Source organism: Mesoplodon densirostris, chromosome 9 (assembly GCF_025265405.1).
Source record: "Mesoplodon densirostris isolate mMesDen1 chromosome 9, mMesDen1 primary haplotype, whole genome shotgun sequence".
Classification (NCBI taxonomy): domain Eukaryota; kingdom Metazoa; phylum Chordata; class Mammalia; order Artiodactyla; family Ziphiidae; genus Mesoplodon; species Mesoplodon densirostris.
Genome location: NC_082669.1, coordinates 54,247,642 through 54,270,819, shown reverse-complemented (window position 1 = coordinate 54,270,819; position 23,178 = coordinate 54,247,642). Strand labels below are relative to the sequence as shown.

Here is a 23,178-nt window from a genome sequence, read left to right as displayed (position 1 = left end):
CAATTCACACCCATCTGCAGAAAAGGCAAGTAAAGACCATTCATTTATTCATTCATTCATCACATTCATTCAATAAATAGTTGAGAATTTATTGTATGACACACAATAAATGCTAGTCCTGCAAGGAATACAAAGATGGAGGAATTCTTCTTCTAAAGATCCCACTTCCAGTAAATTGACATATTTAATTTGAAGCCATCTAAGGAAATGTTTCTATGTAGTACAGCTCTTAAGTATTTGTACATAGAGATGAGCAATAATGTCGTAAAGCATTATTCCCAGATCATCTATAATTAACTTGTATATTCTTGTGGGACACGTGCTTTTGATTCATTACTACCCTACCTAGAGTCTTGACACATATTAGGTACTAGGTAGATGTTCATTGATGTGTATGTTTGTGTGCATGTGTGTACATGCTTGCACAGCTTGCAAAAAAACTGAATAGGATGGGTGCAGGATGAGTGGAGAGATGAGGACCCAGGTAATAGCAAGGTAGTTCAAGGTTGCTGGGCTAGTTGCCAGAAGGTGGACTTTACTCAAGGGGAACCATTGGCAGTGGTTAGAGGACTGAGGTGCAAGGTGAGGATTTCTCACAGAAACAAGGCAGAAATCCAGTTACTGGGATCAGGGTAAAAAGGTAGGGTAGGACTAACAGTGTGTTTGTCTTCATGCTGAGGCCCCTGGGCTTTGTAACAGTGCTTATTACATCCTTTAGACCATCTTCAGACGTAGCCTTAAAGCGTGATGCAGGGCTACTATTGAGGTCAAGTGGGTTGTAGGTTGGCAAAGAGAACTGAAATAAGAGGTGCAGGTATTTCTCCGTTCTTGTCCCATCGAGAGACAAGTTATCTGTGAATGAGGTTATTGAGGACAAATATATTTAGAGAGCAAGGCGTTTGAGCTGGGCCTTAAATAGTGCCTATGCTTTGGACAAGTAGAGGTGGCAGAAAGGACATTCCAGATAATGGAATGTATAATGTCCAGATAATGTCCAGATAAAGGACATTCCAGATAAAACAAAGGAAAATGGTGGGGGAAGGAAGAATATGGGATGTAGAATGCATGTGAAGGAGGCAGTATGAAAAGAGATCAGAGTCTGTGGGGCAATTATGGCCTTGGAGATAGTTCAGATTCCCGGCTTCCATATCTGGTAGCTATCTATTGAATTTACTTGGCAGCTTATTAAAAACACAGATACCTAGGGCACAGGTCTGAGTTGAGATCTGGGCCACTGCATTTTTATAATGCTTTCAAGATTTGCAGATGAGTTTGGGGGAACCATTGGTCTGATAAAAAGGACCGAAGGTCTGAATGAGGACTGTGGCAATAGAGAAGGAAAGGAAAGACAGATGAGACAAGGAAGGGTGAAATTGCTTTGGTGTTACAGATGGATATGTCCAAAAAGCATGTGAAAAGGTGGGACTTGGAGTTCAAGGGTGATGAGGACGTTGGGGTTATTTTTTGCTGAAGATATATGGACATCTTTGGGATCACCTACAGTTAGAGTATAGAGGTGAGGGGAGAAGAAATAACCCTGGTTGGGGAATGTCTGTCTTTACGGTGATGGACAGAATAAGGACCCTTCCAAAGTTAAAGTGAGAGAGGAGGAAAAGAAACAAGATTTTTAGGGTCAGGAAAACGAAAAGAAATAACATGCTATGAAGGAGAAAATAGTCACCAGAATCATAGAGATCAAGGCTGAGAAAGAAGAATTAGCCTTGGGATTTGATAATTTGGAGGTCATTGTTATCATCAACATCATCATTTTTGTTATTATTGCTTGTGTTATTTTATTTCCGTAGGCTGAGTTCCTGGAAGTGAAACGAGTCCTGGAGTAATTCTGTGTTTATGATTCTTGCTCCATATTGGCATATTGCTTTCCCAAAGAACTGTGCTCATTTAAAATGCCACCAGCAGTATATGAGTGTGCCTCAGCCGCATTGAATACTAGCATTACAAATGACAGTTCTTTACTACTGCTTTCCAAGTATTTATCAGACATCTCTTTCTTATAACCAACCCCCCCCCCCAAAAAAAAAAAGGTAAGAGCAAAGATATTCTTTAAGGGAAGAATATTAAGGCTGTCTACTCTGGAGTCTAAAAAAGATGGGAAGAAGAATGGGAACCACTAACTTGCTGCTGAACAGGAAGAAATTAACGACTCATCAGAGAACAAGGTTACACAAAACAGACATCATGTCTTTTACTCCTAAGTTATACTTTCAGCTGAGGGCCAGGGACTGTTTTGTTTTGTTTGTTTCATTTGAATTTTCACTTCCCTCTATCTAATAAACTGAAACTGAGCAAGTAATATTGGGCCAATGTAGGGAGAATTTTATTAAGAAGCTGGATAGTGATGAATTGTTAAAAGGTTTAAAATATAAAGTTCTGTTAGTCTTTTAATAGGTCACTGTGAGTTTGAAGAATTTTGGTGTTTTGCTTATTCTTTTTTTTTTTAAAGAAATATTGAAAAACAAATTTTCCTCAAATTATAAACTAACTGTTACATGGTAGGCCTTTTTAGATGAGATGCCAGAGCCTACATTGTTTGGCATGTTTAGGATCAAATAGGTGAATGATTATTTTCCATGGTGTGGGAAGCTCCTGTACCTAGAATTTTGAAACAAAGTTAGGAAATGTGACCTTAACCGGTGTGTCCAGAACTGCCGATCCAACCATGGGACCATAGAGCCATGATGATGCCAGATTAGGTAAGGAATTATTGGGTTATTCAGGATCTGTGCAAATTGCAGGTTCCATATGAAAGAGATCCTCCCTTGGGCCCTCAGAGAGCTAACCTAAGAAATCAACCTACAATTGATCCGAGCAGACAAATACAACTCTTAAAAATAAGCAAACAAAACCAAGATGGTTTCCCAGACAGGAACACTGAACAAAATCTAACTGACAGAATTAAAGAAAGATTACATTCATCAAAACAGGTTCTGTTGGTCATCCCAAGAAATTAGGGAAAATGGAGGCTCTGGCAGAAGTGAGGGAGGTATGTCTAGTCTTGCTGAAAAATGTGGACATGGGCGTAGGACAGGGAGAAGCCGTAATAGTTAAACGTTCAGCTTCACTTGTTCTAATTCTAAAGTGCTGCTAAAGTTGTCTGGCTTCCCAGGAAGCTGGTCTTCAAGGGGAGAAGACTTTGTCAGGCTTGTATAATTGCTCTGCCTGGCAGTTATTGTTCTCATGACAACTTGGTAAATTGGCATCTAAAATACAACTTACTAGATCTAGAAGTCTTATTAGAACTAGTAGACTAACTCAGCTGCCTAAAATAAACAAGGCACTGATGAAAAATGAGTTTGTTATGTCCCAGTCCTGCTCCATCTTTCAAAAACCAGGTCGAATGGAATCTCTGATCTTTTCAAGAGGGAAGGTGTCTCTCTGCTCTGGCTTCCAAAGGATAATGAAAGTATAGTCCAGTGCTTGGCTGGCTGGCACAGAATAAACACTCATTGAAAGGAAATTATAGCTATCATTAGTATTAATCTTTCTTATGGCATTTACCTTTTTTTTCCAGCTAACATTGATTGAAATTTTAAACTTTGCCAGGCCCTGGGCAAGTGATTAGAACTACTTTTTTTCCTTGTATATATTATCACTATGCATATCATTAGGTATAAATATTCATAGGTCTCATTCCTTTACTAAAATGTAAGATTCTTAAGTGCAAGTCCCATGTCCCACAGCATAACTGTGGCGCTTACATGGCTTGTTTTACTTTCTGCCTTGTTCTGCGAAACTATTTATATGTTTTATCTCCCCATAAGAGTTGCAGTTTCCTTAGGAGTTCTTTTAATCCTCTAGCACAGTAGTTTACATATTAGGCTGTTAATAGGAATTTATTGAACAATTAAATGAATATTTTAATTAAAATATTCTGTCCCTGCATGCATTGATTGGTCCATTCCAGAGAGGACTGATAACTTGAACTAATTACTATAGTAAACAGGGTGATTTCTATATGAAAATATTTTGTGATAATGTATTAAGTTCACATATATTTACTTACAATTTTACTACTTCTTTCATTTAAAAAATAAACTACCTGGCAAGGTTTCAAACTGTCCAAGAAGCTGTGGGGAAACCATCATTTTACTTTCAATGATACAGTAAGTTGATGATAAGATGGTTAAAAAATAAGAACTATGTCAGTTGGTTAAAGAAAAGTATTCCAGCTGGAGAAGAGGAAGCAGAAAGGCAGTTTAATAGTCATCTGACATTTTAACAATCAGGCAGAAAAGAACCCTAAAGGCCTCTAGGCCTGCACCCTCCTTTTGCTAAGGACAGCAGACTTTTCTGATGACACATAGTGGAGCCGAGCCCAGAACACAAGCCAAGACCCCTAGGCTGAGGTGAGGCCCTCTCCAAGGTGCTGCTATCTACAGGGAAGTTTTTCTGCAAGTTTGCACAGGAGGAATTCAGCAAACATTTAACACACATTCCTAGGCTACCCTCGGAAACACATTGTTTATTCAGTGTACTGACTCTAAGTTCCTTTTCAAAGAAAAAGTGCATTCTGTGTAAGTCTGACCACTCCACAGATAATAATGGGAAAAATGAGAAGAAGAATTTAGCACACACGATAGCATCCTCGGCTTGACTCCTTACCACACTGCTCGTTAATGGCAATGAGTATGATTTCTTTTACTGAGGAACACATGTGTGACTGGTGTGGTGGGCAGGACTGTTGTGGGTTAGTGCCAAAGACCTCCTTTGTTGTTCTGGCTGAGTAAAATGCAAACTCCACACTGCTCATCTGTGGACTTCTGAAGTGAGTGATTCTGAGAGAATCATCGTTTTTACTTCTTTAAGGATACAGTGAGTTCAGGTGAGCTGTCGGATAAATAGCAGAATAGCTGTGACCCCCTGGGAGCTGCCGCATTCTTCACCTGCCTAGGAGGAACGAAAAAAGGCCAATAAAAGTTGTCCCATCAGAAACCTGGGGGCAAAGGAGCTGGTCCCATTCCTTATGAGGGAATGCTTCTCACAGTGATCCAGAGCCAGAGGTTGCTCCTCTGTCTATAGCCAAAGAAATATCCATAAAGATAAAAGGTTTGATCCCCAGCGATAGGTGAAAAGCAAGGATGAATCACTGTAATGGATTCGTTTACTTCCCCGATTTGAAAGGAGGTGATGGAATCAGCGTGCAGAGCCAGAGAGAGTTGCTTTCCTTGGACAGAGAATGAGTGCAGAGCAGTAGTTTTCACCGCTGGCTGCACATGAGAATCACCTGGAGAGTTTTAAAAAATCCAGATGCCTGGGTCCCACCGGAGACATTCTGATTTAATTGGTTTGAAAATGGCCTGGACCTTAGGCCAGTCTTGAGTTAATCACTGGTTTAGATACTGATGTATTTGAGGATCAGTGATGCTTTCCGCCTGCTGACTAATGGAAGCAATAGTCTAGCCCCATCATTCTCTAAAGGTGGTTCCAGGGTCAGCTGTTAGCATTACCTGGGAACTTGTTAGAAATACAAATGCTCAGGCCCCACCCCAGAACTGCTGAAGTCAAAATTTCTGGGGTAGAGGGTCAGCATCTGTATTTGAACAATCCCTCCAGGTTATTCTGATCCATGTTAGAATTTGAAAACTACTGATCTAAGTCCAGACCTTGCTACTCAAAGTGTGGTCCACAGGCCAGCAGCATCTGCATCCCTTGGAGGTGTTAGAAATGTAGAATCTCAGGCCACCCCAGACCTACCAAATCAGAATCTGCATTTTAAACAATGTTCCCAGATATCTGTGCATTAAAGTTTGAGAAGCACTGGTCTAAGAAACAATGGCCAATTTGCGTTCTCACTTTAGCTGTCATCTTTCAGTGCATTTAGGTAAGAGGACAGGAGCATGACCAGAACTCATAAGGGAAGCTATGAAACTGCATTCCGATACTTCTACAGGAGGAGCTTAGGTGGAATCTTTACATACGTGGGACACTGACTCAGAAACATTGGGAGTAGTTATACTGGATGTGGTATAGTAAGAGCAGCTACTGTTTATCAAATAATTACTTTATATTTTATAGGTATAATTGTATGTAGTCCCTATAGAAATCCAGAGAGAGACAGTCCATCCATCCATCTATTCATTCAACTAATACTGTATTATATAAACATGTATGCCACGCATGGGTGTAGGTATATATCCCTATAATGTAGAGATGTAGCTGCTCCTGTCATATGAGGCTTAAGTCCAGAGTTAAACAACAAACAGTCATAAATAAACTGATGTATAATAAAATCATAGGTAAAGATACTTTATGAAGAAAGTAAAAAGCAGGATAAGAGAACGGGATGAAGAGTGACAAGGAAGTGTTGCTTGGGGTCGGGTGGTGAGAGAAGGAAAGCCTCTCTGGGCAGGTGACGTTTGAGCCAAAAGAAACAAGCAAAGGCATGAGCCACACAGCTCTTTGGGGGTAAGAACATCAGGGAAGACACAGTGAGGGAGGGGGCAGCACTTAGAGATAAACTGGGAAGATAGCTACAAGCCAGGTCATGAATTGTCTCATAAGTCATGGTAAATCCTTACAGACAAGGAAACTGAGCAGGGCTTCTCAGACTTCAAGGTGCCCGCAAATCACATCACCTGGGGCCTTATTAAACTGTCGTGTGGAATCAGTGAGTCTGGGTGAGACCCGAGTCTTGGCATTTCCAACAAACTCCCTGAGATACTGATGGTCCTGGTCTGTGGGCCACACTCAGAGCAAGTAAAAGGGTGCAGGGGTTGAGAACTTAAGCAACATGCCCGATGTCACACAGCTGGTAAGTCCCAGAGGCATGATTTGAGTCTCAGATGCCTGACCCCAAAGTTCCTACTGTCCATCTGTTGTCTACCAGGTAACTTTATGCCTGACTCACCTGTAACTACTTAACGTGCAGGGAATTTAAAGCTCCTGCCTGAGAAAGGTCCTTGTGTGCACTCTGTTCATGGAAGAGCTACTTATCTCCTTTTATGTGATGGAGAAATAACAAGGGAAATTGATAATTATTGGTAACCTTGGTAACTATTGATACTTTGTGCTATCTCTTGTGAAGTGTTTAGAAGGTGTAAGATATCCCTGGCATCTTTAGAGACAAATGATATTATTGTTGGGCACCATCTTGATGTAATATATGAATAAAAAACAACAAAATAGCCATGAACCTCGAAATCTAATGCATTGTATTTGCAGTAACTGACCTGAGGAAGCCAGTTATTCTTCTGGTTCTTCAGTCGTGTTGTCCCTAGCCAGACTTCCCCAGATGCTCCTGCTGTGGCCCATTTGAACCCTTGCATTTGATTCTCATCATTGCATGGGAGATGCTTGTTGCTCCCCGGTGTGACTGGGCTCTGGGGTATACATGAAGCAGTTTACATGCTGAAATCAATCAGGCTCCAGTGTAGAACGAAACAAAAGCAAAAAGGGTGTGTGTGAGTGGATGAATATTTGAATATTTAGCTCTGGGCTTCCTTCCATGAAAACAACCGTAGCTTCCAGTATCAAACAGTTGTTCAAAGGAAAGGACAGCTCCTCACTTTCTCTTGTCACTGATATTCACCGGGTCTTCCTGGCTCCTGGGGGTTGCTGGGGTGACGAAGTGGGGAGGTGTTCTGTGTATACATTGTATATGCCATTGCCTTGATGAATGACATGGTTTGGTTTGGTTTGTTTCCCTCCCCTTTTGTTAATTCTCTGTGTTCTTTTTTCCTTTGTGCTGCACGATTAGGACCCTACAGTGGGACACAGACCCCTCAGTGCTCCAGCTGCAGTCAGACTCAGAACTTGGGTATATGTCTGCTCTTTTGTTACTCCTTTTATTATTTCTTTGCTACAGTTGTGTTGAAATGCTGGAGCTGTTGTTGCTCTTGCTTTTTCCCTCTCTGTTGAATTTCCAGTTTGATAAGTTTATTTCCTTCTGTTAGTTTTCCTTATGAAGTTATGCTTTGAAGAAAGTCTCTTTGTGGAAAACACCACAAAAAGATGGCTTTTGATCTACCCCCTTCTAATTCCTATTATTGCAGAATAGCCCTCCCCCAAAACAAAAATTACAAACATATCCCCACACCTCTGCTGCAAGGTGGGGCACGCAAGTTCTGTGATGGCAGAGATGATTAACTTAATCCTAACCATCCTCCCCTTGACTAACAAGTTACCTTAAGTTAATCCTTCTCTAAAATCAGTATGAAAATGTTGTATCTTTTTTGTTTCCTTTCCTTTTCACTTTTCGGGGACTCACAGTTAGCCTTTAATTTGAATCAAGTTTGAATGTTTAAAGATTCCTGTTAAAGAAAAAGCAGATTTGTTGAATGCCTCAGTATTAAGAAATCTCAAATATTTGATGATGGGTAATGTCTCCTGCGTCTTAAAGATCATTTTTTTCAAGTGGAAATGTATGTTAAAAGGTAGCTTCAGAATTGAAAAGTCATCCACAAAGAATAAAACACACAGGCGTTTCCTAGAAACGTAGTTTATTTCTCTTATAGGGTTGGAGTTAGCTTATATTCACACTTGAGATGTTTCCAGTGGGGTGCTTGTCCTAGCTGTGCTCAAGCTCAGGAGCACCGACTGTGTGCTTCTCTTTTCGGCTTGCTTTGGTGAATTCAGATCAGCTCGAAACCAGCCACCGTGAGGGTATTTACACCACAAAAATTGGCAAATGCTGCAAACCAGAGCTTGCTCCCTTTCACTCAAGCCAGTTATTGAACATATACCAACACGCCACTGGGTACCTCAGTATGTGAAAAATTTTGTTACAGTATTTTGTGAAGCTATTACTTTTTCTTTCTAAATACAACCTAATGAATCCCGAAGTGGGTGTTTATTTATTTATTATTTATTTTGAATTTCTGAGATTCCTGGGCATGTATCTGTGGGTTTCTATCAATTTCAGTGCGTACTGTAGGCGTTCAGGGTTGAACGGCTCTCTGTATGTTAGGTTAAATGCCATCTGCCTGTGTCCTTTTATGTATGCAAAAGTTCTCTGCAGACTCACAACACTGCTAAGCCAAGGTAATATCCTAACACTTCAGGTAACTGATACACTATTTTTTTAAACACTACTAAATTTTTGGCTATTTAGTTATATAGTTCATTGTATGTTTTATTTCCATTTGTATTATTTAGATAACCAAGAAATATGGCTTAAATCAAGGTGAAAAACCCTGAATACATAGTATGTTACTATTGAGGAGAATTTCAGACTGTAGTTCTTCAATATTTCATTGTGTTTTTTTCTAAAAAAACGAGGCTAGAACTGGCAGAGACTTTACCTTATGCACTTAAATTAACAGATTTTTTAGACAGATTGTGACATTGGTAAATTACACTTGCTGGTGTGGAACAGTTAGGAATTTTCCTATTTATATCTGTTCTCCAGGCAAAAACTCAGTTTTTTTAAGAAGTTTTTTTTTGTGAAGTTTTTTTTATGAAGTTTACCTCAGACGACAAGAGTTTTCTAGTGACAGTTTTACTTCCTCTTCTTGCTCTTTGGCATGGGGTTAACTGGCTCTGTCACTTGATTTTTTTTAACAGCTTTATTGAAGTATGATTAACATGAAAGAAATGACACACATTTAAAGTATTCAAACTGATAAATTTTAATGTATACACATTCATGAAATCATTACCACAATCAAGATAATAAGCATATTCATCATCCCCAAAAGTTTTCTCCTGTGCCTTTTTCATCTTCGCTCCCGCTTCTCTCAACCCCCCAAACAACTGATCTGCTTTCTGTCACTCTTGATTAGTTTACATTTCCTAGAATGTTATATAAATGAAATCATGCAGTAGGTACTCTTTTGACTGACTTCTTTTACTCAGAATAATTATGTCAAGACTCATTCATGTAGGTGTGTATCAGCAGTTGATTCCTTATTTTTGCTGACTAGTTCATTGTATGGACATACCACAGTTTGTTTATCTGGTCCCTTTTCTTTCTTTTTTTAACATCTTTATTGGAGTATAGTTGCTTTACATTCTTGTGTTAGTTGCTGCTGTATAACAAAGTGAATCAGCTATACGTATACATACGTCCCCATATCCCCTCCCTCTTGCGTCTTCCTCCCACCCTCCCTATCCCACCTCTCTAGGTAGTCACAAAGCTTGAGCTGATCTCCCTTTGCTATGCAGCTGCTTCCCACTAGCTATCTGTTTTACATTTCGTAGTGTATATATGTCCATGCCACTCTCTCACTTCATCCCAGCTTACTCTTCCCCCACCCATGTCCTCAAGTCCATTCTCTACGTCTGCATCTTTATTCCTGTCCAGCCCTTAGGTTCTTCAGAGCCTTTTTTTTTTGGATTCCATATATACGTGTTACCATACGGTATTTGTTTTTCTCTCTCTGACTTACTTCACTCTGTATGACAGACTCTAGGTCCATCCACCTCACTACAAATAACTCAATTTGTTTCTTTTTATGGCTGAGTAATATTCCATTGTATATATGTGCCACATCTTCTTTATTCATCTGTTGATGGACACTTAGGTTGCTTCCATGACCTGGCTACTGTAAATAGTGCTGCAATGAATATTGTGGTACATGACTCTTTTTGAATTATGTTTTTCTCAGGGTATATGCCCAGTAGTGGGATTGCTGGGTCATATGGTAGTTCTATTTGTAGTTTTTTAAGGAACCTCCATACTGTTCTCCATAGTGGCTGTACCACTTTGCATTCCCACCAACAGTGCAAGAGTTTTCCCTTTTCTTCACATCCTCTCCAGCATTTATTGTTTGTAAATTTTTTGGTGATGGCCATTCTGACCGGTGTGAGGTGATACCTCATTGTAGTTTTGATTTGCATTTCTCTAATGATTAGTGATGTTGAGTATTCTTTCATGTGTTTGTTGGAAATCTGCATATCTTCTTTGGATAAATGGCTATTTAGGTCTTCTTTGCATTTTTGGATTGGGTTGTTTGTGTTTTTGATATTGAGCTGCATGAGCTGCTTATATATTTTGGAGATTAATCCTTTGTCAGTTGCTTCATTTGCAAGTATTTTCCCCCATTCTGAGGGTTGTCTTTTTATCTTGTTTATGGTTTCCTTTGCTGTGCAAAAGCTTTTAAGTTTCATTAGGTCCCATTTGTTTATTTTTGTTTTTATTTCCATTTCTCTAGGAGGTGGGTCAAAAAGGATCTTGCTGTGATTTATGTCATAGTGTGTTCTGCCTATGTTTTCCTCCAAGAGTTTGATAGTGTCTGGCCTTACATTTAGGTCCTTAATCCATTTTGAGTTTACTTTTGTGTATGGTGTTAGGGAGTGTTCTAATTTCATTCTTTTACATGTAGCTGTCCAGTTTTCCCAGCACCACTTATTGAAGAGGCTGTCTTTTCTCCACTGTATATTCTTGCCTCCTTTATCAAAGATAAGATAAGGTGACCATATGTGTGTGGGTTTATCTCTGGGCTTTCTATCCTGTTCCATTGATCTATATTTCTGTTTTTGTGTGAGTGCCGTAATGTCTTGATTACTGTAGCTTTGTAGTATAGTCTGAAGTCAGGGAGCCTGATTTCCTCCAGCTCCGTTTTTGTTTCTCAGGATTGCTTTGGCTATTCGGGGTCTTTTGTGTTTCCATACAAATTGTGAAATTTTTTGTTCTAGTTCTGTGAAAAATGCCAGTGGTAGTTTGATAGGGATTGCATTGACTCTGTAGATTGCTTTGGGTAGTATAGTCATTTTCACAATGTTGATTCTTCCAATCCAAGAACATGGTATATCTCTCCATCTGTTTGTATCATCTTTAATTTCTTTCATCGGTGTCTTATAGTTTTCTGCACACAATTCTTTTGTCTCCTTAGGTGGGTTTATTCCTCCATATTTTATTATTTTTGTTGCAATGGTGGTGAATAGGAGTGTTTCCTAAATTTCTCTTTCAGATTTTTCATCATTAGTGTATAGGAATGCAATAAATTTCTGTGCATTAATTTTGTATCCTGCTACTTTACCAAATTCATTGATTAGCTCTAGTAGTTTTCTGGTAGCATCTTTATGATTCTCTATGTATAGTATCATGTCATCTGCAAACAGTGACAGTTTTACTTCTTCTTTTCTGATTTGGATTCCTTTTATTTCTTTTTCATCTTTCATTGCTGTGGCTAAAACTTCCAAAACTTTGTTGAATAATAGTGGTGAGAGTGGGCAACCTTGTCTTGTTCCTGCTCTTAGTGGAAATGGTTTCAGTTTTTCACCATTGAGAACAATGTGGCTGTGCGTTTGTCATATATGGCTTTTATTATGTTGAGGTGAGTTCCGTCTATGCCTACTTTCTGTAGAGTTCTTACCATAAATGGGTGTTGAATTTTGTCAAAAGCTTTTTCTGCATCTATTGAGATAATCATATGGTTTTTGTCCTTCAATTTGTTGATATGGTGTATCACATTGATTGATTTGCATATATTGAAGAATCCTTGCATTACTGGGATAAACCCCACTTGATCATGGTGTGTAACCCTTTTAATGTGCTGTTGGATTCTGTTTACTAGTATTTTGTTGAGAATTTTTGCACCTGTGTTCATCAGTGATATTAGCCTATAGTTTTCTTTTTTTGTAACATCTTTGTCTGGTTTTGGTATCAGGGTGATGGTGACCTTGTAGAATGAGTTTGGGAGTGTTCCTTGCTCTGCCATATTTTGGAAGAGTTTGAGAAGGATAGGTGTTAGCTCTTCTCTAAATGTTTGATAGAATTCACCTGTGAATCCATCTGTTCCTGGGCTTTGGTTTGTTGGAAGATTTTTAATCACAGTTTCAATTTCAGTGCTTGCGATTGGTCTGTTTGTATTTTCTGTTTCTTCCTGGTTCAGTCTTGGGAGGTTGTGCTTTTCTAAGAATTTGTCCATTTCTTCCAGGTTGTCCATTTTCTTGGCATACAGTTGCTTGTAGTAATCTCTCATGATCCTTTGTATTTCTGCAGTGTCAGTTGTTACTTCTCCTTTTTCATTTCTAATTCTGTTGATCTGAGTCTTCTCCCTTTTTTTCTTGATGAGTATGGCTAATGGTTTATCAATTTTGTTTATCTTCTCAGAGAACCAGCTTTTATTTTATGGATCTTTGCTATCGTTTCTGACATTTCTTTTTCATTTATTTCTGATCTGATCTTTATGGTTTCCTTCTGCTAACTTTGGGGGTTTTTTTTTGTTCTTCTTTCTCTAATTGCTTTAGGTGTAAGGTTAAGTTGTTTATTTGAGATTTTTCATGCTTCTTGAGGTAGGATTGTATTGCTATAAACTTCCCTCTTAGAACTGCTTTTGCTGCATTCCATAGGTTTTAGGTTGTCGTGTTTTCATTGTCATTTGTTTCTAGGTATTTTTAAATTTCCTCTTTGATTTCTTCAGTGATCTCTTGGTTATTTAGTAACATATTGTTTAGCCTTCACATGTTTGTATTTCTTACAGTTTTTTTCCTGTAATTGATGTCTAGTCTCATAGTGTTGTGGTTGGAAAAGATACTTGATACGATTTCAATTTTCTTTTCTTTTTCAAAAAAATTTATTTATTTATTTATTTTTGGCTGTGTTGGGTGTTCGTTGCTGCGTGCGAGCTTTCTCTAGTTGTGGAGAGCAGGGGCTACTCTTTGTTGCAGTGCGTGGGCTTCTCATTGCAGTAGCTTCTCTTGTTGCAGAGCACGGGCTTTAGGCGCTCAGGCTTCAGTAGTTGTGACGTGCAGGCTCAGTAGTTGTAGCTCGCTGGCTCTGTAGCTCAGGCTCAGTAGTTGTGGCACACAGACTTAGTTGCTCTGCAGCATGTGGAATCTTACTGGACCTGGGCTCAAACCCATGTCCACTGCATTGGCAGGTGGATTCTTAACCATTGTGCCACAAGGGAAGTCCGATTTCAGTTTTCTTAAATTTACCAAAGCTTGATTTGTGACCCAAGATATGACCTATCGGGGAGAATGTTCCATGAGCACTTGAGAAGAAAGTGTATTTTGTTCTTTCTGGATGGAATGTCCTATAAATATCAATAAAGTCCATCTTGTTTAATGTATCATTTAAAGCTTGTGTTTCCTTATTTATTTTCATTTTGGTTGATCTGTCCATTGGTGAAAGTGGGGTGTTCAAGTCCCCTACTATGAATGTGTTACTGTCGATTTCCCCTTTTATGGCTGTTAGCATTTGCCTTATGTATTGAGGTGCTTCTATGTTGGGTGCATAAATATTTACAATTGTTATATCTTCTTCTTGGATTGATCCCTTGATCATTATGTAGTGCCCTTCTTTGTCTCTTGTAACATTCTTTATTTTAAAGTCTATTTTATCTGATATGAGAATTGCTACTCCAGCTTTCTTTTGATTTCCATTTGCATGGAATACCTTTTTCCATCCCCTTACTTTCAGTCTGTATGCGTCCCTAGGTCTGAAGTGGGTCTCTTGTAGACAGCATATATATGGGTCTTGTTTTTGTATCCATTCATCCAGTCTGTGTCTTTTGGTTGGAACATCTAATCCATTTACATTTCAGGTAATTATTGATATGTATGTTCCTATTACCTTTTTCTTAATTGTTTTGGGTTTGTTTTTGTAGGTCTTTTCCTTCTATTGTGTTTCCCAATTAGAGAAGTTCCTTTAGCATTTGTTGTAAAGCTGGTTTGGTGGTGCTGAATTCTCTTAACTTTTGCTTGTCTGTAAAGGTTTTAATTTCTCCCTTGTATCTGAATGAGATCCTTGCTGGGTAGAGTAATCTTGGTTGTAGCTTTTTCCTTTTCATCACTTTAAATATGTCCTGCCACTCCCTTCTGGCTTGCAGAGTTTCTGCTGAAAGATCAGCTGTTAACCTTATGGGGATTCCCTTGTATGTTATTTGTTGCTTTTCCCTTGCTGCTTTTAATATTTTTCTTTGTATTTAATTTTTGATAGTTTGATTAATACGTGTCTTGGCATGTTTCTCCTTGGATTTGTACTGTATAGGACTCTCTGTGCTTCCTGGACTTGACTATTTCCTTTCCCATATTAGGGAAGTTTTCAACTATAATCTTTTCAAATATTGTCTCAGTCCCTTTCTTTTTCTCTTCTTCTTCTAGGACCCCTATAATTCGAATGTTGTTGTGTTTAATGTTGTCCCAGAGGTCTCTGAGACTGTCCTCAATTCTTTTCATTCTTTTTTGTTTATTCTGCTCTGTGGTAGTTATTTCCAATATTTTATCTTCCAGGTCACTTATCCGTTCTTCTTCTTCAGTCATTCTGCTATTGATTCCTTCTAGAGAATTTTTAATTTCATTTTTTTGTGTTGTTCATCATTGTTTCTTTGCTCTTTAGTTTTTCTATGTCCTTATTAAATGTTTCTTGTATTTTCCCCATTCTATTTCCAAGATTTTGGATCATCTTTACTATCATTACTCTGAATTGTTTTTCAGGTGGACTGCCTATTTCCTCTTCATTTGTTTGGTCTGGTGGGTTTTTACCTTGCTCCTTCATCTGCTGTATATTTCTCTGTCTTCTTATTTTGCTCAGCTTATTGTGTTTGGGGTCTCCTTTTTGCAGGCTGCAGGTTCATAGTTCCTGTTGCTTTTGGCGTCTGCCCCTAGTGGGTAGGATTGGTTCAGTGGGTTGTGTAGGCTTCCTGGTAGAGAGGACTGGTGCCTGTGTTCTGGTGGATGAGGCTGGATCTTGTGTTTCTGGTGGGCAGGACCACATCTGGTAGTGTGTTTTGGAGTGTCTGTGAACTTAGTACGATTTTAGGCAGCCACTCTGCTAATGGGTGGGGTTGTATTCCTGTCCTGCTAATTTTCTGGCATGGGGTGTCCAGTACTGGAGCTTGCTGGTCGTCGAGTGGAGCTGGGTCTTAGTGTTGAGACAGAGATCTCTGGGAGAGCTCTCACCGATTGATATTACATGGGGCCAGGAGGTCTCTGGTGGTCCAATGTCTTGAACTTAGCTCTCCCACCTCAGAGGCTCAGGCCTGACACCCGGCCGGAGCACCAAGACCCTGTCAGCCACACGGCTCTCAACTTGGTACGAGGGATGCTTGCCAGTGAATTAAGGTGCACAAAAGACACAAGGCATAAATACCTCAATCTTATATTTTAAGTTTTGAAGAACTCTGGTGGGTAGAAATCCAGACTCGAATGAGAAACAGCACACACCTTATGTTCCAGGCACTTTGCTCTGCTTTGATTTCCTTGTCCTCGAGGAGCACTCAGTCCACAAAGGTATTGCGTGCAGTGCCAACTCTTTGGTTCCACTTATCTGGTCACTTTTTGGTGTACATTTGTGTTGTTTCCAGTTTTCCCCATTACAAATAAAAATGCTATGAGCATTCATGTAGAAATATTTTTATGCAATATGCTTTCATTTCTTTTGGGTAAATATCACAAAGTATAATGGCTGAATTGTGTAGAGAATGTATATTTAACTTAAAATGTCAAACTGTTTTCAAAGTGGTTTTACCATTATATACATTCTCACTAGTAGTGTATGAGAGCCTCAGTTCCTCCACATTCTTGACAACACTTGGTTTGTTGGCATATAACTGTTCATAGTATATCTTACGATTTTTTTTGTTATCTCTGTGGTTGGTTGTTATTTCACCTCTTTCATTTCTTATTTTGTTTATTTGGGTTCTCTCTCTTTTCTTCTTGATGAGTCTGGCTAAAATTTATCAATTTTGTTTATCTTTTCAGAAAACCAACTCATGGTTTCATTGATTTTCTCTATTATTTCTTCGTCTCTATTTTATTTATTTCCTGTCTGATCTTTATTGTTTGCTTCCCTCCGCTGGCTTTCTTTGTTCTTTTTCTAAGTCCTTTAGATGGTAAGTTATGTTGTTTATTTGAGATTTTTCTTGTTTCTTGCGGAAGGTCTGTATCCCTATAAGCTTTCCTCATAAAAGTGATTTTGCTGCATCCCATAGATTTTGGAACATGTGTTTCCATTTCCATTTGTCTCAAGGTATTTTCTGATTTCCTCTTTGATTTCTTCATTGAACCATTTTTTTTTTTTAGTAGCATGTTGTTTAGTCCCATGTATTTGTGTTTTTCCCATTTTCTTTCTGTAATTGATTTCTAGTTTCATATTGTGGTCAGAAAAAAATGCTTGATATAATTATATTCTCTTAAATTTGTTGACACTAGTTTTGTGGCCTAGGATGTGATCTGTCCTGGAAAACATTCCATGTGCGCTTGAAAAGAATGTGTATTCTGCTGTTATTGGATGCAATGTCCTATAGACTCCATTAAGTTCAACTTGTCTAGTGTGTCATTTAAGACTGTGTTTCCCTGTTGATTTTCTGTCTGGAAAATCTGTCCGTTGATGTCTGTGGGGTGTTAAAGTCTCCTACTATTATTGTATCCCTGGCAATTTCTCCTTTTATGACTGTTAGTATTTGTTTTGTATATTTTGGTGCTCCTATATTGAGGGCATATATGTTTTTTTAAAATTTATTTATTATTTTTGGCTGTGTTGGGTCTTTGTTGCTGTGCGCGGGCTTTCTCTAGTTGCAGCGAGCCTGGGGGGCTACTCTTTGTTGCAGTGCATGGGCTTCTCATTGCAGTGGCTTCTCTTGTTGTGGAGCGTGGGCTGTAGAGTGCACGGGCTTCAGTAGGTGCGTCATGTGGGCTCAGTAGTTGTGGCTCATGGGCTTAGATGCTCTGCAGCATGTGGGATCTTCCTGGACCAGGGCTTGAACCCATGTCCCCTACATTGGTAGGTGGATTCTTAACCACTGCGCCACCAGGGAAGCCTGAGGGCATATATGTTAACAGGTGTAATATCCTTTTTGTATTGATCCCTTTATCATTATATAAGTCCTTCTTTGTCTTTCTTTATGGACTTTGTTTAAAGTCTATTTTGTCAGATATGGGTATTGCTACTCCTGCTTTCTTGCCATTTTTGTTTCCATGAAATATCTTTTAACATCCTCTCCCTTTCAGTCTGTGTTTGTCTTTAGCTCTGAAGTGAGTCTTTTGTAAGCAGTATATAGATAGGTGTTGTTTTTTATTCAGTCAGCCACCTTTTGTCTTTTGATTAGAGCATTTAGTCCATTAACATTTAAAGTAATTATTAATAGGTATGTACTTATTTCCATTTTATTACTTGTTTTCTGGTTGGTTTTGTAGTTCTTCTATGTTCTTTTTGTTTCTTCCCTTGAGGTTTGATACTTTTCATTAGCTGTATGCTTGTGTTCCTTTCTCTCTGTTTTTGTGTATTGTAAGTTTTTGATTTGTGATTACTATGGAGTTCATATATGCTGACCTTTAACTATATGTACTTGTTTTAATCTGGTAGTCATTTAAGTTGAAACACATTTTAAAGGATCTAGATTTTTTTTTAACTCCTGTCTCTTTTGTGTTTTTGATGTCATATTTTACATTTTCATGTTTATCCCTTAACTGTTTATTGTAGTTGTACTTAACGGTTTTTAAAAATCTTTATCCTAGCTTATTTAAGTGTTTGATCCTTAGCATTTACTATATATTTGCCTTTACTAGTGAGCTTTTTTTCTTTCCTATAGATTCTTTTTGTTATAGCCTTTTCTTTACCACTTAGAGAATACCTTTTAACATTTCTTATAGGGTAGGTTTAGTATTGATGAATTCTTTTAGTTTTTACTTGTCTGAGAAGTTCTTTGTCTCTCCTTCAATTCTAAATGATAATTTTGCTGGGTTGACTATTCTAGATTGCAGGTTTTTCCTTTTCAGGACTTTGAATATATCATGCCCCACTCCCTTTTGGCCTGAAAAATTTCTTCAGAAAAATCATCAGATAGTCTTATGGGGGTTCTCTTGTATATGACTCTTTGTTTTTCTCTTGCTACCTTTAGAATTCCCTTTTTTTCCTTTTCCTTTTGCCATTTTAAATTATGATATGTCTTGGTATGTGTCTGTTTGGGTTCACTTTGTTTGGGACCCTCTGTGCTTCTTATACCTGGATATTTGTTTCCTTCTTCAGGTTTGAGAAGTTTTCAGCTATAATTTCATCAAATACGTTTTTTTTTGTTTTTTGTTTTTTTGTTTTTGCTGTACGCGGGCCTCTCACTGTTGTGGCCTCTCCAGTTGCGGAGCACAGGCTCCGGACGCGCAGGCTCAGCAGCCATGGCTCACGGGCCCAGCCACTCCACAGCATGTGGGATCTTCCCGGACCGGGGCACGAACCCGTATCCCCTGCATCGGCAGGTGGACTCTCAACCACTGTGCCACCAGGGAAGCCCCAAATACATTTTTGATCCCCTTCCCTCTCTCCTCCTCTTCTGGGGCCCCTATAATGGGAATGTTGGTATGCTTCATTGTATCTCAGAGATCTCTTAAACTCTTCTCATTTTTTAATTTTAATTTTCTCTTTGCTGTTCTAATTGGGTGACTTCCATTATTCTCTCTTCCAGATCACTTGTGCATTCTTCTGTATTGCCTAATTTGCTATTCATTCCTTCTAGTGTGTTTTTCATTTCAGTTATTGTATTCGTCAATTCTGATCCTTTTTTATACTTTCTAGTTCCTTGTTAAAATTCTCACTCTGTTTATTCCTTTCCCTAATTCAGTTAGCATTTTTATTACTACTGCTTTGAATTATTTACCTGGTATATTGTTTATTTCTATTTCATTATTTATTTTTTTCAGGGTTTTTCTCTTGTTCTTTCAATTGAGACCAGTTCCTCTGTCTTATCATTTTGCTTAACTTTCTCTGTCTCTATGGAATTACGTGAAATAGTTACCTATTGTAGTCTTGAAGGGGTGTCCTCGTGTGGCTGTGTCCCTGTACTGTCTATGTGTGCCTGTGTGCCTGTACTGTCTATGTGTGCCCAGTGGCTTTGGTTGGGAGCTAGATTCGATGTGAACACAAGTTATGTCTTTCCTCATGGTGTGCTGGCAGGTATCACCTTGGTTGGAGGTGGAGCTGGAGAAAGGGGCTTTGGCTGGGGTCAGGTGTGAGCCCAGGCTTACCATTTGCTCAGTGGTTGTCTCCACCCTATTGGGAGCAGGATCAGGTCCCAACTTGCTGAAGCAGAAGCTCTGAGGGGTCAGGTCTGTGCTGGTTCTGTTCCCTTTAAGTGTGAGCTCTTCCTGCTCCCAGAAGTCCCACCAGGACTTCTGCCCCAGAGGGGAGCAGTGCTGGAACTAGAGGCACCCCTGCAGGCTTTTGGTGTGATGGGGCACAGACTGCAGCTGTGTGGCTCCATACAGAGGTTGGGGCTGCTTATGATGCTCTGCCTGTGCAGTTGCCAGTAATGGCTGCCCCCACCCTGCTCAGACCCTGCTTTGGGGTCTGATTCTTCTTTATCCTTCATGTCCGTTCTCTTCCCTCAGTCTGTACCACTGCCACCCTGGTGTGGAGCTGTGCTGCAGGGCAAGCAGTGCCCGTGTGGGCCCTTCACATGTGTTGTGGCATGGGCTACAGTGGTCTGGCCATGACCAGAGGTCAGGGCTGCTTCTGATGCGCTGCCTGTGCCGGTGCCAGTAATGGCTGCCCCTGCCCTTTTCAGACGCTGCCTCAGGTCTGAGCCACCGCTGTGTCTGACGGCTGAACTCTCTCCTCAGCTGTGGCAGCCCTCGCTCCAGTGTGGAGCTGCAATGTGAAGTAAGTGGGGCTGGAGCATTAGCTTGGCTCAGGCAGGGGCAGGCACCCAGGGTAGTTGCAGTAAACCAGTCAGCTGCCTGCGTGGTTCCAATACGCCTTCTCTACCTTGCTTTGGGAGTAAGCACTCGTGCATGTGCTCCTCATGCTTCACTCATCTGTGCTTCCCACAGCCCTCCTGCCAGTCCCACTGGCCCTCCAATCAGCCAGGGGAGCTCATCTTCCCTGTGTTGGACCCCAGGGCTGGGGTGCCCAACATGTGGCTTGAAGAACTTACTCCCAGGGAGGATCTCCACCCATGTAATCGCCCTTGTCCTCTGAGCCCCCTCCCAGGGGTACAGGTCCTGACCTGATGGCATCTCTTCCTTTCCTACCCAATTCCATCTTTCTTTCTTTTATTTTTTTTTCAATTCCATCTTTCTTACAGCCTTTGTTGTACAGGAGTCTTTCTGCTAGTTTCCAGTGAGAATTGTTCCACGTGTAGATGTGTTTTTGATGTGTATATGGTGTGGGGTGAGTCCCCATCCCTCTACTCCACCATCTTGATCAGCCAGTTATCTTTGAAAGAGATTTAAATAATAAGGAAAATATCTTACATATTTACCCATGTAATCAATACTTTTCTGATGTCCTTCCTTGCTGTAGATCCATATTTCCATCTGGCATCATTTTACTTCTGTCTGGCAGATATCCTTTAACACTTCTTATAGTTAGGATCTTCTGTTAAGGCATTCTTTTAGCTTTTTATGTCTTAAACGTCTTTGTTATATCTTTATTTTTGACATATGTTTTAACTGAGTATAGAATTCTAGGTTGACAGTCTTTTTCTTGCAGTACTTCAGAAATGTTGCTTCATTGTCTTCTCACTCGCATTGTTTTTGACCAGAAATATGCTGTCATCCCTTTCTTTATTTCTCTGAGTATAATGTCTTTTTTTTTCCTGGATGCTTTTGCAGTGTTCTCTTTTTCATTGATTTTGAGCAATTTGATTATGATATGCCTAGATATAGTTTTCTTCATGCTTCCTATGCTTGGGGTTCATTGAGATTCTTGGATCATTGGGCTTATAGTTTTCAACAAATATGGAAAAATGTGTCCATTATTTTTTCAAAATTTTTTTCTATTCTCTCTTCTTCTGGGGACTCAAATGACATATATATGAGGTAACTTGAGGTTTTCCCACAGTTAACTTGCTCCATCTACTTTTCCTTTACTACCTGTGTTTTATTTTGGATAGTTGCTATTGATATATTTTGTGTTCACTAATCTTTTTTTTTTTTTTGCGGTATGCAGGCCTCTCACTGTTGTGGCCTCTCCCGTTGCGGAGCACAGGCTCAGCAGCCATGGCTCACAGTCCCAGCCGCTCTGCGGCATGTGGGATCCTCCCGGACCGGGGCACGAACCCACGTCCCCTGCATTGGCAGGCAGACTCTCAACCGCTGCGCTACCAGGGAAGCCCTCACTAATCTTTTGTTTTGCAATTTCTAATATTCCATGAAGCCTACTCAGTAAATTTGTAATTTCATACATTGTAATTTTCATCTCTAAAAGTTCAATTTGTGTCTTTAAAAAAAATCTTCCATTGTTTCTACTCAAATTTTTAACACATGAAATACAGTTTTATTAACTAATATCCTCACTTGCTATCCCATCATCTGTATTAGTTTTGGATCAGTTTCAATTGATTGACTTATCTCTTCATTGTAGTTATGTTTCCCTTCTTTGCATGTCTGCTGATTTTTGATTGATGTCAGACATTGTGAATATTACTTGGTTAGGTGTTAGATATATTTGAATTCCTATAAATCTTGAGATTTGTTCTGAGATACAGTCAATTCACTTGGAAACACTTTCTTTCAAGTCTTGTTTTTATGATTTGTTAGTTGGGACTGGAGCAGTACTCAGTCTATGGCTAATTAATTCTGCTATTGAGGCAAGACCCTTATGTGCATTCTATACAATGCCCCATACATCTTGAGGTTTTCTTGACTGGGAACAGGTGGGTGGGAACAGGCACATTCCTGTTCCTGTGTGAGTGCCCAGAACTGTTACCTCTAATTCCTTCAGGTAGTTCTTCCCTTGGCCTCAGGTAGTTTCCTCACGTACATGTGCTGATCAGTACTGAGCTGGATCCTCAAGGGTATCCTCTGAGGGTGTAGGTTTTCTCTTTGTGAGTTTTCTTCTCTCTGTTATTTTGTACTGTAAAGTCTAGCTGCCATGGTCTCCCTGGACTCTTAGCCCTGTCTCCTCAACTTAATGAGTCTGCTGGATTTCACTTGGGTTCTCTCCCTGCATCACAGATGGCCTTAAAACTCTCAATGCAGTAAGTTTGGGGAATTATAAGACTCATCATACATTTCCCTGCTCTCATGTATCCCTTTCCTTCATTGCTTGACCTTTAGTGTCTTGCAAACTGTTGTTTTATTCCAACTGCTGTCCTTGTTTTTGGTTGTTTCAGGTGGAGGATAAATCTGGTCTCTGTTACTCCATCTTGGCCGGAAGCACAAATGTTTCACTTCTGTATGCTTTGTATGTTAGCTATGTGATCAGCAAAACAAGTGGCAACATAGAGAAATCAGGGCGAAAAAAATAGCTTCAAGAAAATTGTAAATAAAGTGAGAAAATAAGTGTAACTCATCTTATTTTTCACCAGGCAGCTGCTTATGAAAGTACCCAAAATACTT

At 39.6% G+C, this 23,178-nt stretch overlaps 1 protein-coding gene across 8 annotated transcripts in view; it reads left to right on the top strand.

Moving 5' to 3' along the window:
* The window catches only part of DYNC1I1 (dynein cytoplasmic 1 intermediate chain 1), a 343,604-nt gene that overhangs the window by 56,511 nt on the left and 263,915 nt on the right, over positions 1-23,178 (top strand). For 4 of the 8 annotated variants that reach the window (XM_060108140.1, XM_060108139.1, XM_060108133.1 and 1 more), the window contains one exon: positions 7,718-7,777. The exons of the other annotated variants lie outside the window; for them this stretch is intronic. In XM_060108140.1, the coding sequence (XP_059964123.1) occupies positions 7,718-7,777 (60 nt within the window). The remainder of the gene's footprint in view (positions 1-7,717; positions 7,778-23,178) is intronic. 8 annotated transcript variants of the gene reach the window in all.